This window comes from Heteronotia binoei, chromosome 21, assembly GCF_032191835.1.
Source record: "Heteronotia binoei isolate CCM8104 ecotype False Entrance Well chromosome 21, APGP_CSIRO_Hbin_v1, whole genome shotgun sequence".
Taxonomy (NCBI): Eukaryota; Metazoa; Chordata; class Lepidosauria; order Squamata; family Gekkonidae; genus Heteronotia; species Heteronotia binoei.
Window position 1 is genome coordinate 150,314,843 of NC_083243.1, and position 17,086 is coordinate 150,331,928.

General features: G+C 42.5%; 1 protein-coding gene across 3 annotated transcripts in view; it reads right to left on the minus strand.

The window, feature by feature from the left end:
• The window catches only part of PLEKHA7 (pleckstrin homology domain containing A7), a 229,943-nt gene that overhangs the window by 77,535 nt on the left and 135,322 nt on the right, over positions 1 to 17,086 (minus strand). For all 3 annotated transcript variants that reach the window (XM_060262614.1, XM_060262613.1, XM_060262615.1), the window contains exons 9-10: positions 13,545 to 13,723; positions 7,838 to 8,314 (exon numbers count right to left, since the gene is read on the minus strand). In XM_060262614.1, coding sequence (XP_060118597.1) covers positions 7,838 to 8,314; positions 13,545 to 13,723 — 656 coding nt within the window. The remainder of the gene's footprint in view (positions 1 to 7,837; positions 8,315 to 13,544; positions 13,724 to 17,086) is intronic.

The window sequence follows — 17,086 nt, forward strand, 5'->3', positions numbered from 1 at the left end:
GGCGGCAATTAATTCAATGAAATTGGGAAAAGCTCTCGGTCCTCATGGAGACTCTATTACCAAAACTTCAAAAACTGATGAATACTATAAGAATAGATGGGAAAATACCCAATACTCGGAAAGAAGCAATAATCTCGTTGATAGCAAAAGAGGATAGAGACGCCACGAATGTAAAAAATTATAGACCAATTTCATTACTTAACAATGATTACAAAATATATGCCAGAATATTAGCAGAATGCCTGAAACAACTTTTGAACAATTTTATTAAAGAAGAGCAAGCAGGTTTTCTTCCCAGAAGGCAAATTAGAGATAATATTAGAACGGTGACAGATATTATTGAATATTATGAGAAACAACCTGAAAAAGAAGTAGCATTATTTTTTGCTGATGCAGAGAAAGCATTTAATAATGTGCATTGGGATTTTATGTTTGCAGTGATGGAAAAACTGAGATTGGGAGAAGATTTTATAAGAATGATGAAGGCAATATATACTGAACAACAAGCAAGACTTTGTATAAATGCGGATCTGACAGAAAAAATGATAATCAGTAAAGGTATGAGACAAGGTTGCCCTCTATCTCCACTGATATTTATAATGACTTTAGAGATATTGCTTATGCAAATCCAAGAAGATAAAGAGATAGAGGGACTGAAATTGAAAGGTTTTTCTTACAAATATAGAGCGTTTGCTGATGATGTAATGTTTATAAATGAAAATCCAACTCAAGTTATACCATTGCTGCTTTGTAAGATACAAGAATATGGAGAGCTGGCAGGTTTCTATATAAATAAAGAGAAGTCAAAAATTTTGTGTAAAATATGTCAAAGACTAAACAAGAAGAACTAGAAAATATAACAAAATGTAACTTCTAAAGTAAAATATTTAGGTATAGAAATAACAACAAAAAATATTGACTTGTATAAAAATAATTATGAGAAACTCTGGCAGAAAATTGATGGAGATACCAAATTGATGGAGATACAAAAATGGAATAAGTTGAACTTGTCTATGCTGGACAGAATTTCAGCAATTAAAATGAATGTGTTACCAAGAATTATGTTTCTGTTTCAAACGATTCCAATAGTGAAAGATGATAAGCTATTCAATAAATGTCAGAGGAAACTCTCAGAATTTGTATGGGCTGGCAAGAAACCAAGAATTAAAATGAAAATTTTGACAGACGCAAAAGAGAGGGGAGGCTTCTAATTACCAGATTTAAAGCTATACCATTTTGCAGTTTGTTTGGTGTGGATAAAGGAATGGATGACGTTACTAAATAGAAAATTATTAACATTAGAAGGTCATGGAAATGTTTTTGGCTGGCATGCATACTTGTGTTATGGGAAAAGTAAGATGGATGGCTTCTTTTTACATCATTATATAAGAAGTTTATTAAAAACTTGGTTGAAATACAAAAGATTTGGCGATGAGAGGAAACCGCTTTGGATTGTGCCAACAGAAGTAATAAAGCTATATTCAGATATCAAAGAGGAGAAATGGTTATCATATAAACAATTGTTAAAAATACACAGCGGTAAGGTGGAAATAAAATCGGTAGAAGAAATGGAATATAAGTATAATTGGTTTCAATTGCAACAAATTAAGAGTCTGCTTGAACAGGGTATTAAAAATAATGGAATAAGACAAGAACAAACAGAACTGGAAAGAATGCTGTTTGGCAATAACGAAAAATTGATCTCAAGAATTTATAAATTATTGTTGAAAGGTCTACAGAAGACGAAGTAGTAAAATCTCAAATGATAAAACGGGCGATTAACATAAACAAAGAAATAGAGATGGAACAATGGGAGTACTTATGGAAGAACTCTATGAAGATATCGACATGTTATAATATAAAAGAAAACTGTTTTAAAATGCTTTATAGGTGGTATATGACACCTAAGAAACTATCAAAAATGAACAATCAGGTGTTTGATAGATGTTGGAAATGTAAAAAACATGAAGGATCATTCTACCATATGTGGTGGACTTGTGAAATGGCAAAACAATTCTGGCAAATGATTCAGCAAGAGATTGCAAAGATTCTGGGTTATAACATCAAGAAGGCACCAGAAATCTTTTTGTTGGTCCTTGATCTTTCTGACCAATTTTGGAGGAACTGGGATGGGGGATAGACAAATATAAGGTCACTTGGCCACTAGGATGTTAAATCCTTGATCACTTCAGCATGGTGGAACTCCAGTTCACTTGATGGTTGTTTGGTGATGTCAGATAAGGTGATACTAGAAAAAACAAATCCCAATTTCAAGAATATACTAACAGGCTGTGGACTTGCTGAAACTGAGAAAGAAAGGGACCTTAGGATTGTAGTAGATAGCTCAATGTGTCAGCCTAGTGTGTCACAGCAGCCAAAAAGACAAACTCTATGTTGGGGATTATTAGAAGTGATGGGCACGAACTAGGGGAAATGGTGGTTCATTTTGTAATTAATTGATTCCTGACCTGGTTCATGTTTCGTTGGTTCATCTCATTTGGGAGGTGTAAAACTCATCTTGGGAATCTTCAGCATGCTCTCCTCCACCTGCCTTCCAAGTTTGGCAAAGATTGGATTTGGAATGTCTGAGTTATAGCCCCCCAAAGCAGGTGCCCCCAGGATAGCTCAGCTTCAGCTCTCATGACAACTCTTTCTGCTGAAGAATGGGAGCTCCATGATTGGCTCCTGGAGATTCCAATCAAGCTGCTATGGGTATTTCTAGGGCTCCCCAGGGCTGCTTGGAATTGACTGAATCAGCACCAGGCTGTCTGGGAAAACAACCTGCAAAAACCAACCAAATGAAGCACCAAGGTCTGGACCAGTTCAGAATGAACCATGAATTGGCCCAATTCATGCACGAATCACGAACCGTAGTTCAGTTCATTCCCATATCTAATTATTAGGAGAGTGACTGAAAATAAAAACAGCCAACATGCAGAGCTGGAAAAAGTACAGATGAGAACAACCAAGATGATTAGAGAGTTGCAGCACCATTCTTATGAAGAAAGCAGAAGGATCTGTATCTTTATAGTTTAGAAAAGATATGACTAAGGAGGACATGATACAGATTCATAACAACAGGTGGAGAGAACTAACAAAGAGAATGACCACTGGGCACTTATCGTGAAGGGTCCTTCTTCTCTGAGGAAAGGTGGAGATCTTGTTGGGTGATTCCCACCATCGAATCAGGGAGGCAGGAACAATTATTCAACTTCCTGTCTCTTGCCTTTGGGAGTCACCCTCTTCAGTTCTGGTAACTCCAAAAGCAGTAAGATTGTAAAGTTAATTCAAGGAAAGAGTCACAAGAACAGAGGGACAATCTAGATAAGGGAATAAACAGGAAAACAGTACTCGTGAGACAAGTGTACCTGCTGAATAGCTAGTTTGACTATGACTTCAGGATGGACAAGATGTCCTCCTTTCCTCAGATGAGAACAAGCTTTCATGGTAAGTGCCCTCTGGTTGTTCTTCCTCTGAGATAGAGGACATCTTGCTGGGACCTCCCAGAGCAGTGTCCTAATTGACTGAGTGGGTCTTCATTCTCAGGATCTAGAATACTTTGTAAGTCACTTCCAAAAGCTGTATCAGCCAAGTCATAGATGTTCACCTTATTGGATATTGATGACCATGTAGTTGCCTTGCCTATCTCTTTGACTGTGGCATGTTTGGTTAGGGTTGGGTTGGTTATGACACTTTGAACTTGAGTGTGCAGTGATTCAAAATAGTATTTCAAATATTGAACTTTGTAAGCTTCAATGATGTAGATCTTAAGGGTACTGATGTTCAAATTGACATCCTCATTCCTTCATTCAGTGGAGAGACGATGAATAAGAAATCTGTTTTTAAGTGTGTGTCTTATTTCCAAGGCCTGTCGCAGTTTCTTCTTTGGAAGGCTAGGAAGTGGGTGAAATGATGTAAGATAAAAATTTTCTGAGACCTGTGGAAAGTCAAATTTGCTGTTGGCGTAAAGGCAGTGTCTGTCTTCATAACCCTTTAGTCTCTATGGAAAATTTATAGTTCAGGCTTGATTGAACAAGAGTCTAGAACAGAAACATTCCTGTCTGATGCACCTGCTATAAGAAAATAAGATTTTCATCCTCAGCCAATTAAGTAGAATTTCTTTAATAGGATCAAATAGTGTCTGGCGAAACTGAAACTGTGGTACACAATTTCCATGTTATGAACCTGCATCTTTGGGGTGGCTCATTTAGAGCAGCACCCCTGGGAAGGCAGTGGGCTTTGAGGTGTCTAGATAGGCTCAGACCCTGGAACAGAGGCTACACTGTTGTCAGAGTTGTGGTGTATAGTAACAAGAAATAGTGTATAGTAACAAGAGTTCTGAAAACTTTTTCTGACCCTTGTGTGTGTGTGGGGGGGGGGGGAGGAATGAGGTGGTCTAGTGGGGTTTGATGAACTCCATGGAGTATTCTCTGGTAGCTATTTGTAAGGACTGATTGTATGCCCGAGCTGAACCATGTGTTCCAGAGTATTAAAAAAGTTTTTCCCCACCAGAAGGTTTTGAAGTTATGCTTTGAATGGCTTATGGTCACAGGTTGGTTTATCATTTCCACTAATAATTATTCATTGAATGAACTTTTTCTGAAGGATTGCCTAGAAGAACCCAAGTCCAGCCTTCTGCAATCCTTGTGAAATCTCGGGACACGGTAGAAACTGAAGAAGTAACTCCCCACTCCTCATCAGAGCAGTCTAGTGTGTCAGATTTCAATATAAATCTTGTCGAGCATCCCCATATGGTCCGACATTTTAAGAAGTAAAGATTGTAACTACTGACTTATCAAGTAGTGAGATGAGCAAAGGTGGTTTGCTATTGCCTGCCTTTGCATAGCAACCCTGGACTTCCTTAATGGTCTCTCATTCAACAACTAACCAGTCCTGACCCTTCTTAGCTTCCGAAATCTGACAAGATTGGAGTAGTTTGGGCCATCCAGGTTAGGGTATTAGTTGCCAAACTCTGAGCCATAATCTTCTGGCAGCTGCCAGATGCTATAGTTGTAGAAAGAGTGTAAGGGATCTAGGGTTGCATTCACCATAGTGTGCTGTAAGGTCCCTCTATCATGCAGATTCCTAGACCAGACAATAGCCATTCTTGAGACTATTGGGGCTGGAAAAGGAGCTTTAATGGTCATATTAGAGGCTTCATAAGCTTCCTCCAGTGTGAGATGCCCCTCTTGTAAAATATATGCCAGAAAGTGCCCTCACCATGCTCTGACAAAAGCTCAGAACACTGCAAAGCTGTTACTGGAGCTTCTACTAGTGGCACGTGCAAAAATCAAAGAGAAAATATGATAAAACATACAATTTCTAATAAGATATGTGATTGCTTGCTGGCCATAGGTTTTGCCTGTTTAGCCTTTATTTTTTTCTGAAAGAACTGGTGGAAGAGGAGAAACCTTCTCCATTGTGCCAGACCTAGGGAAGAATTCTCATTCCCTTTACCAGCTACTGGTCTGAAAATTAGGAGGATTTCCTCTTTAGAGGGAATCTCCTGCAGCTCTGATGCTGCCATGGTCTTAGAGAGGTGTATTAGTAGTTCTCAGGAATATTATGGACTATTCATACATTTCTTTTTATTTTATATTTATAGCCCACCCTTCCCTGCATAATAGGGTTCAGGGCAGATAATACTAAGTCAGCACTAAATTAAAACAGTACATTGCATCCTCTTTTTGACTGAAGGAACACCCCCTCTCTCTGCCCCATAGAGAGCTCTCTCTTTCATAAGATACCTTCCCAGTTGCCCTAGGGGCCAGCTAGGTCTCTGTGTGGAAGAAGCTGTATTGCCTGTAGGAAGGAAGGGAGCAAGAGGGGGAGCTGGGGTGGAATGCGTGTCTTCCATCTCCAGCTTTCCAGAATTGGCAATCTCCTTCCACATGGTTTGCCTAAGCAAGACTAGAATCCAGGGAAAACATCAAGGGTCTTTATCCATGTGCCTTACTCACAAGTAGACCTGGTGGCCCACTGTTAGCATTGCATACAGCTGCCAGTGACATTTTGTGCACTGAGTATTTATTTATTTAATTTAGTAAATTTATTATTTTAGTAAATTTATATTCCACCCTTTCCCATGACAGGCTCAGGGCAGAGTAGTTGCTTAGATGGCTCTCATTAGAAGCTATGTTGCTAACATGGCTAATGAGTGTGAAGGCACTCAGGAGCCTCCAGGACTCTAAAGAAAGAAGGAAAGTGAGAGGTAAGGGGAACAGTCCTGGTCTGCATACATTACTGGAACACTGAAAATCTGGCATGTTGTCTGGGCCCCATAGAGATTCCTGTCTCTATTAGCCTGCTGCTGCTCGTTCAACTGTCTCCTTGCTATCTGTGATGCCTGTGGATGTTACTGTGGCCTCCTAATGGGTGAGCAGACTGATGTCAGCTGCAGAGGTGTTTAAGTAGCCCCGCTCTCCAGCAGCCAGTTGTAACAGGTATCATTTTTGGCACACTTTTTGTCACCCTTAGATTAAGCTCTGCTCACGACCTGAGTTCGACCCCTGGTGGAAGCTGGGTTCAGGTAGCCAGCTTGAGCCTAACTCAGCCTTCCATCCTTCCAAGGTCGGTAAAATAAGTACCCAGCTTGCTGGGGGGAAAGTGTAGATGACTGGGAAAGGCAATGGCAAACCACCCCGTAAAAAGTCTGCCATGAAAACATTGTGAAAGCAAAGTCACCCCAGAGTCGGAAATGACTGGTGCTTGCCCAGGGGGACCTTTCCTTCCTTTTCCCAATCACATTGGGGTAGCCTAAGCAAGCTGAATAGGTCAAGCTGGCTCCTCTTGTAACCTGTCCAGCACCAGCCGAAGGGATCTCACTCATTAAACAAAGAAACTCTTAAAATAGCTGCTGCTGTTGAAGACAGCCCTTATATATAATGTTGCTCTTGTCCAAAAAGGGTTAGAATATAGAGGAAGAACAATGAAAGAATTATAGGAAGTATACAGAAATAGTTATGATGAGGCTGAATAAGAAATTTAGAGTTTTAAAGCTTAGATAAAAGTAAAGGCTGATCTAAGCTGCTCTCCTTGTTGAAGCAGGAAAAGAACTGAGAGGGTGACTCCCACAGGCAAGAGACAGAAAGCTAAAAAATTGTTCCTGCCTCCCTGATTAGATGATGGGAATCACTCAGCAAAATATCCTCCACCTCACAGGGAGATCTTCCTCTCCCAGAATACTAAAACTCAATGGAATCAACTGAAGCTGATGTGATAGATTCAGGGTGGACAAACTTATTTACACAGTGAGTGATGAAAATGTGGAACCTGATGCCAGAGAATATAGTGATGGCAAAGGCACAGACAGCTTTAAAAGGGAAACAGATTAATGGAGGAGAGGTCTACCAGTGGCTGCTAACTATGGTGGCTTAAGGGAACCTTCACATTCAGAGACAGTAAACCTCCAAATACCAGTGCCAGGTGGCAACATCAGGAGAAGGTATTGGCCGCTATGTCCTGTTAGCCATTGTATGTGACAGGATGCTGGCCTAGATTGACCACTGTTCTGATCCAGCAAAGTTCTTTTGAGGAACATAATTCTTTCCCAAAGGATTAAAGATACTCAGCAATAAAACTCCTTGTTAGAGAGATTCTGAAAAGTCTAGTTATTTAACTAGACTAAAACAAAGAAACACCTAAACGATGAATGATGAATGGCACAGCCACTGTCCTGCCACTGAACTTCTTTACTCTGTTGCATGAGACCATAGACAGGGAAGCTTACATTCCCTGTCTTACATTATAAGAATTATGAATGGCTTGGAAGGAAAACAGAATGATCCAACATACTGTTTTACTGTAATAAAACAGCTCATTCAGACTCATTACCCACCTTTTTGTGTCACCTTTTTGGACTTTTACCCAGTGCTCTATATGAGCCATGTTGTGCTTCCTTTGTTTCTGTTTATCTTGAGTTGGTCTGGGAACAAATCCTCGTTTATAAAACCCAGTACCATTCTGCTCCACTGGGCCAGTAGTTGTATTTAATGAACTGGAAAGCAATCCATTCTTCTCAACAAGCGGAGCAACTTGGGATCGAGACACTGTTACTTCAGGATTCAGAGTGCCACTCTCTGACATCAATGGATGTTTAGATTTCCTTCCCTTGGATTCTACGGTGTCCTTTCTGACTGTGTTACAGTCATCTTCTCTTGCTCTCCTCATCCCTTCATGCTTTCCATATCTAGAGCTTTCAAGTGATTTTCTATAACTTCTTTGTGCATCAGTGGGACTTAACTTTGCACATTCTTTGCAGGCATCCACATGATTGGCTTGAGGAACAGCTTGCTGATCTATTTTTTCTGTTTCTCTAAGGAAAAAATACATGCAGTTAAAAATCAGCCATTTCTTTGACTAGCTAATCTAGTGAGATAATCTAACACACTCAGACAACTTCCAGTTGTTGCACAACATTAAGTAAGAGAGGCCCTGGCTCTATTAGTACATGTCGGAGTATTGAAGCACCCCTGCAAAAATGTTTGGAGAAGAAGCAATAGATAAAGAAATTTACCTGCAGTTTTTAAAACGTGGTTGTTTACAGCACAATCCTAAGGGGGGGGGCGGCGGAAAGTCCTTTGGGAGCAGATGATCCGCTACGCGAGTGCAAGTACCAGCTGCACCCACATATGGCTGGCATCGCCACAGTGGAGAGGGGAGTTACCTGTGCGTGAGGTCACCCCAGTGCTGCTCTGCCTGAGAGCAGCGGCGCCTGAGGGCTGCGCCCGAGTGTTGGCGGAGGTGATGCAGAGTGCGGCGCTCAGGCGCAGGAGGGGGTGGAGTTGGGGGCACAGCCAGGCTTAGGCTGCTCCCTGAGTAGTTTGGCCATGACATGCCCCCCCGAGAGGCGCAAAGTTGTGTCTGCAAAAATGGCAGCGTGCCCCATAGGCACTCATCGAAACCGAAAACAAAGGCCGCCGCCGCTTCGGGAGCTTGCAAACCCATTAGGGAGTGGTGTGATTGCCTCACCAATTCCCTCGCACCTCGGGCTGGTGAGCCCCCTCCCCAGCAGCCAATCAGCGGGCTCCCCCCTCCTAGAAATACTTCCACTCTGACCTCCCGCAACCCAGTTGTTAGTGACAGACGCGCATGGCGAGAAACTCTGCCGGTGAGCTCCCCATCATGTGGACTTAGAGCGAGGGACAGGCAGGCACAATGGTTTTCACTGTGCGGTTTCTTTGACTTGCGAGGGGGAGAGTGAGCTCTCTCCCCTGGGGCCAACTGCTCGTTTCCAGGTCTCCATCGGTTCCAAGCTCCCGGAGGCTCTGTATGCGAGGACTGTTGCCCATGGCTGGGTAAGTTCAACTGTGCCCCCGTCCTTCCCCTCCCCTTGCTCTAGATCGGGTGGTGTGCGAGCTTCTCTCGCCGACGCAGGAATTCGGGGGCTGGCCTTACAGTGGCTCTCCTCCTTCCTTGAAGGTTGGAGACAAAGGGTGGTGATTGGAGGAGAATTGTCCCAGAGACACCTACTTAATTGTGGGGTGCCTCAGGGGGCAGTTCTCTCCCCGATGTTGTTTAACATCTACATGTGCCCCCTTGCCCAGATTGCCCGGAGGTATGGGCTGGGTTGCCACCAGTATGCTGATGACACCCAGCTCTATCTATTGATGGACGGCCAGACTGACGATGTCCCTATAAATCTGGACCGGGCGTTGCAAGCTGTGGCAGGTTGGCTCAGGCTGAGTGGGCTGAAGCTGAATCCAGCAAAGACAGAGGTCCTTTGCGTGGGTCGCGGCGGGCCAGGAGGGGAGATCTCCCTACCAACCTTTGACGGTGCGTCACTGATACCAGTGCGCAGGGTCAAGAGCTTGGGAGTGCTACTGGAGCCTTCCTTGACAATAGAGGCCCAGATAGCTGCCACTGCTAAATCCGCCTTTTTCCACCTTAGGAGGGCGAGGCAGTTGGCCCCCTTCTTGGAGTGTAGCGACCTGGCAACTGTGATCCATGCAACGGTCACCTTGAAGCTGGACTACTGTAATGCCCTCTACATGGGGCTGCCCTTGTACCGAACGCAGAAACTACAACTAGTACAGAATGCAGCGGCCAGGCTGTTAGTGGGACTACCACGGTGGGAACATGTACAGCCTAGGCTTCGGGAGCTGCACTGGCTGCCAATTGTGTACCGAGTTCATTACAAGGTGCTGGTTATTACCTTTAAAGCCCTATATGGCCGAGGACCTGCCTGTCTTAGGGACCGCCTCTCTCCATACGTTCCCCAGAGAACACTGAGATCTAGTTCCCAAAATCTTCTACGAATCCCTGGACCAAGGGAGGCCAGACTGAAAACAACGAGGGAGCAGGCCTTCTCTACAATGGCTTCCCAATGGTGGAATCAACTACCAGAAGAGGTGCGAGCCCTGCGAGACCTAAATCAGTTTCGCAGGGCTTGCAAAACCATCCTCTACCAACTTGCATTTAAGATGGAACCAGGGTAATGACACCTAGCCATCCTATACATATATCGAACTGTAGCACTTTAATTTGTAGCCTATAATATTTTAATTGTTTATTTAACTTAATTTGAATGTAATTTAACTATGTTTTAACTGTCTTTTATAGTAATGATTGTATTTTATTGTAATCATGGTATATGCCATGTCCTGTGAGCCGCCCTGAGCCCGCTTCGGTGGGGGAGGGCGGGATATAAGAATAAATTTATTATTATTATTATTACTTGAACCAGCCAGTGGGATCCAGCAGGGGGCATTTGCTGACCTCGCTCTCCTGTGCTGCTGCCTACTCCCTTCCCTTGGTCTGTCCTCTGCCGCGTTCCCAACCCCTGGCAGGGCAGGGTGTGTGTGGCAGCCACCCCGATGCGTGGAGGTGGGTCAGAGACTGTCCCTTTAAGAGAGCACCCCGCTGAAACACAGTCCGCTCCTCCAGCTGCTGCCCCTGCAGGTGCTTTTGATCTCTATCTCTGTTTTGCAGGTGGGAATCCAACACAGAGGCTTCCGAGTGTGTCGCTCCACCCCCCTCCAGTCCCTCAGCTATTTCTGCCCACCACTCTGAATGGAGCCCCACCGATGGCAAGCCTGCCCAATGAGCACTGGGGCAACCGTTGCACTCTGTTCCGAAAAAATAAAGACTGAGCCTCTGTTGTCTCTCCTGCTTGGCATCTGCTGCACGTTACCTGGGCAAACCCCCACCACTCTGTCAGTGGCGTCTCTGAAGGAATGCCTGGGAGTGTGGGCAGACTTGGTTCTTGGGAGGGGGAGCGGGTATGAGCCACCACGCTGCCCCCCACGTGGCTGGATAAGAGAGGGGGAGTGCTGCCCCTCAGCCTGCCCGGGCTGACGGCCTACTTGACCCCACAGGGCTGTTGTGTGCGGGGCATAAAGGAGGGCGCTGCTGAAGTGGATGCATGCCCAGCAGCTCACATTCTGAGTTCTGCGGCCCCCAGGGGAGGCGTCCCGTGCTGCCCTTAGCCCGCTTTGGTGGGGTAGGGTAGGGTGGGATATAAATTGAAATAAATAAATAAATAATGGCAGGGGGTGTCAGGGCAACACAGGGGGCCTCTGGGTGGGGGGTGTCTGTTGGTGGGCTGCTCACACCCAGACACACATTCCAGCCACTGTCTATGACAGTGAACTCTTGCATTTGGTACTTCCTGCTTGTCTGCGCATGCCTCTGCCCGTCTGCCTGCCATTGGCAGAGTCTCTGACAGCGGGAGGGTGTGAGGGGATTGATGGCCTCTCAGGTGCAGGCTTTCCACCCCCTCTTCTGGTCACATGCAATGGGCTGGCCTATCCCATGGTCCCATGGTCCTGCGTGAGCCTGTCCCTCCCCCACCCCCGCCTCAGCAGCAGGCCAATGGCATGCTCATGGCCGGATTCACAATGGTGACAGGTTCTGTCTTGCTCGTCAGGCCCGCACTCCCCCTCTCCGCCTGGCGTAACATATCGCCTTTGGGAGCCAACTGAGGCCGCCCACGCTAGTTCTGCACTTGCGTGCAGCTACACAACAGTTCTCAGGATTGGGCTGTTAGTGACCTTGAATCCAAGGAGATAAGGTAGGATAAAAATGTTTTAAAATGATATAAATAAATACCATTCCTATAATCCTCTTTTTTTTTTTAAAGGAAGGCAGATATATTACTTATGATACTATCCTATAAAGTTACTTCAATGGGCTTTGACCTAATGCATCTTAAAGTAAATAATTAAAGTACTTATTAAGATCTGTAATACTGAGTATCTTTCCTTTGTCGATTACTTTGCATAATAAAAGTAGAATTACTTGCTTACGTGCTTTTAATGATATTGACTAAGCTAATTTTAACACACTGGAAAAATTACTGTGTATCACTGACTTCTGAGTAGCAACTTCATTTTCTCTGGAACTCCCTTTTAACAACATAATAGAAAATTCAGTAGAGAAGTCACAAACTGCTGCTACTAGTGTACAATATGAATATTTTACTTTCACAGTGGTCATTTGAAGAGTCAAACACATTGTGCAATGGAGAGCAGAGGAGATTGGGCATATCCTATAGTCATCTGTGGATTCCTTAATCCCCACAAGAGTAATCTTAAAATCTGAAAGGCTAGGGAGATCTCCTATGTCTTTAGGTTTTAGCAAAGGATGATAGCCAGTAAGCATCTACAAAATGCATGAACAACACATCACAATCACACATCACAAACCATGAATTTGTCAAAGTCACTGCAAAGAAAAGTAGAACTGTTATAGCCTGCTGTCTTCTTTGTGATGTATATCCTGTTAAGAATTCAGATGACAAGCTGGTATTTTTTTTTTAATTCATTTGTTTTGTTACATGTTTTAACCAAAAAATATAAGTGAATATTTTTCTTTCCTTCTTCTGTTTACTCCTCTCCAAAACTTCAAGTATGACACAGGATTTTGTCTACTTCTTATGAATCCATTTAATTTCTATCTGAGCCCTGGAAAAGCAAGTACTATTTGTTCTGGCACTCATGAAGGCACTAAAAGTTATTCCTGAAGAGCAATATGAAAATATGATGCAGACATTTGGCTGCATGAAAAACTGGCATGCAAATATTTTAAAGTGATAAATTGCCTTGATTCCCAGAACCATCCAGGAACTGAATCCTTATCTCACAACTCTAGCCATTTTTTCTCTTTTTTTTGTTTCAATGTGTGTTCACAAGGAGTAATTAGTAATCCTAGCTTGTCATATAGTTCCTCTAATTTGAAGCATTTTAGCTAAAGATCAGAATTGCTTCAGTTCACTGTTTGCCTTCACTTTGCTTTCAAATAAAATATGCAAGGACAATGCTACCTCTGTGCCCTCGTTGTCATGATTGTAAATCAGTGCTTAGCACATTTTTCCTACCTGTCCATCCTATAATATACTATAATATACCATACTATAATATAACATTCTTTGTTTCTTCTCCTTCACTTAGACTTCAGCTTAGGTTGTTATCCATGTCCAGACATGAAGCTTTGACATATAGCATTCAGTTCTAATTACTTATAAACAATTTAGGTTGACTTTAGTATAATTGCAGTACATTATTTTACATGTCATATTTATATCTGAAAGAAATATCTGGACTTGCCTCTTTGGCGATGAACAGCTTTGCATAAGGGCAGCTTGATTCATAGCCCGGATCCAGCTATTCATATCTTCTTGAGTATCTGCGCTAAAGTAGTATGTGCGCATCCCTGAATGTTCTGCCTGAGAGCCAATAACAGAACTTTTATTATAGATATATGCCCTCATGCCTGTATGGACAGCCTGTAAGAACAAAGAAGCAGATAATTCTTAGTGACAGTATGTATATAACAAACATCACCATATATTTAAATAATTACAGTAGCCGAAGCTAAACAGGAAATTAGGTTGCTTTTGATACAGGTTGTCATTGGAGACTAGCTGTCTTCATGTGGGAGTTTGCCTGTGGGATTCCACAGAGTCCAGTTTTATCTTTCAGACTATTCAATCTATGTAAAGCACTTAAAAGAAATCATCTTTAGTTTTGGGATTAGATGCCATCTGTATCTCTCAATCCAAAACTCCTGAGGATACAACAGACTTCTTGAGGCACTGCCTGACTACAGTGGTCGAATGGCTGAGAGTGAACAAATTGAATGGAACACTAACAAGACAGAGATAATGCTGGTTGGGAAGCCCAGGGGCCTGAAGGACATCATGCTTCCCACTTTTGATGGAGTTCAGCAGACTCTTGGTGACTGGGTCAAGAGACTAGAGGCTATACTGAACCTAGCATTACAGATGGGGAAGCAAGTTAATGAAGCCACAAAAACACTTTCCTCCAACTCACTTTACCCTGGAAGATGGCCCCTCATCCTGATGGGACTGATCTGGCTACCTGGATCCACACTAGGATTGCCATCCTCCAGGCCCTGGTGGGGGTTCCTCCAGTTTTGGGAGATCCAATCCATCTCCTGCCAGTTGGTTGGCATCCTTCTCCCTCCACTCCTACAAGATTTAAAGGGCCCTTCAGCTGATCTGTGGGGAGCCAATTAACTGGAGGGGCCTTCAAATCATGCAGGAAGAAGGGAGGGGGCAGGCACCATTCTCCATGTCTTCATAAAAGCATTTAAAGGATGAGTTCAATGCCCCAGAGCTAAAGGATCCCTTTAAATGCTTCTGGAAAGAAGTGGGTGTGGGTATGTGCATGTGCACTCCAAGCTATGAATTCGCTGCTTGGAGTGCACAAGCACATGGGCCCTCCTCTGCTTCTTCATAAAAACATTTATAAAGGAACCCTTTAAATCCTTTTGAGAGGGAGCAGAGGAGGGGCCGTGTGTACTTGCACACGCACATACCTGCTTCTTCCCTGAAGCATTTAAAGGGATCCTTTAGATCAGGGGCATTGAACTCATTTGTTACAAGGAATGGATTTGACACAAATGGGACAATGTGGGGCTGAGCCATGCATGTCATAAAATGTAATGCCAGGTAGCAGAGATATAAACTTTATAAAGGATACAGATAAACACAACTACAGATACTGTTTTTTAATTTAAAATACGAACATGCTTTTAAAACTCTTGTGATATTTTGTTTAAAAATAAAATGGGGGGACAGTGGGATTTGGCAATGCATTTTTAAAAATAAAACATCAAGAAAAAACACAAGGATCACAGCAGAAATGAAAAATATAAACAAAAAAATTAAATGCTCTGAGCCTAGGAAAACATGAAATGGCTGGGCATTGCAAGCTTCTCCCCTTACCCCCACCCCCATCTACTCAGATTGGCAATGGCTCTCCAGAGTAATATCCCCCTTTGTCTGTGGGTTCCCAGGTTAGAACACTCACTAGGCACCAATTCTCAAGTCCATTCAGCAGCGATAAGCTGGCTCAAAGCATCAACCCTTTATTTTCAAGGAGCTTCAACTAGCCATAAATGCTGCAAAAATGAAACTGCTTTAGCTCCACTCCACTGAAATACACTGCAGCACAGACAAAGCTGCAAGGAAAACATAGAATGGATTTTCCATTAAGGTCTCTGGGCTCAGAAAAGCCAGTCTATCTGGAATGGAAAATCTATTCCACATTTTCTTTGCAGCTCTGCAAACCAGAATTGCTTCCAGCTGAAACATACTAAGAGAAGGCATAAGGAGCTGGCAATGTTGTCAGCAGCCTCAGAACTTCAAAGGGTGAGGACAGGTGAGGGAGGAGGGGGGAGAAAATTGCCATGGATGTGGCTCACAGGATGGAAGTTTGACAGCCCTGCTTTAGATTCAAACTATGTAAAACAGAACCATTAAGAAGGACATTTTAGTGAAAGAATTGGGCAGAATTATAACAGAAAGATGGTTCAATAGCGATAATTGGACTGTGGATTATATTTCTACTTTGTATTATCTGCTGCTCTATGTTTTTGTCTTATTCTCACTGCATTATATTTCTATAATATTTCTTTCAGTGTTCGTGTCATATTTATGCCTTATTTCAGATTTCTGCTTTTCTTATCCTATTACATTGTTAGATATCTCCTCTTTTTGATTGTACTTACATATATTATGTTATTTGTCTTACAACTTAGTGAAAAGGGCACACTATAACATAAATAAGTAATACATTGTACTGCCAAAATCACTGCACTACAGCAAGTTGGCTTCCCGCAGTTTTCCAACCAATACTTCCTCTTAGTTGTGGAGTCCTGCGAGCAAAAATTCTACTTCATGAGCTACTGCCATTAAAGTTGTGAGCTGCTGCATAAATTCGTTTGCTCTGGGTCCATTTTTCCTGAGCTAAGACAAAACTGTGTGAGCTGGAGACTAAAATCTGTGAGTCAGCTCACACTAACTCAGCTTAGAGGGAACACTGTTTCGAACTAAGCATATTTGTAATAAGAGTATCTTTTTTTGTATGGTGATACTATTACAGAAATTTATTAGGACTTTGTACCAGTAATTATAGTTTTTCATGTTATTCCTCTGGTTTGATTTTTTTTAATACTATACAAAATGAACTATTGTTTTGCTGAATTTTCATACACAAATATATTTTATGGATCACTGTGAGAGAGAATTTGAGAAGAAAGGCAGGTTGAAGTCCTGCAGTGCAATTGATTTTTATTTTAAAAGTAGTATTTTCAGAAGTGTTTTCAATTTCTACACTAATAGGTTGGATTCAAACTTCCTTCTGCTAAAATGAGATTGAAGAAGAGTCTCACTTTGTGGGAAATGGAGTTCTGGATCCAATTTATAGTTCTTTTAAAAGAATTGGAGATAATTAAAATTAGTAATATTTTGAGTTTAAATCCAGTAAAATATATTCTAATAGGTTACTAGAAAATTCTATAAAAAAAAAATTATAATTTTGGACTCAACAGTTCAGGGCTGCATTAACAGGAGTGGCATCTTAAAGTAATCAGTTCGCAAGCCATGCCAGTGGTAGCCATAACATGCATGAAACTACAGTACAAAAGTACGTCTAAACTTTCTTGAAAAAAAGAGTGCAGATTTCACCAAGGCAGGACACAAAGCTAAGTTATTCAGGGACACATATTCACACAGACAATGAATTTATCTTTGATACAAAAGCATCCTTGCCTGCAGATGTACATAATCAATGCAACATAAAAACACACGACCAAAACACAGTTGGAACACTAAAAAATATGG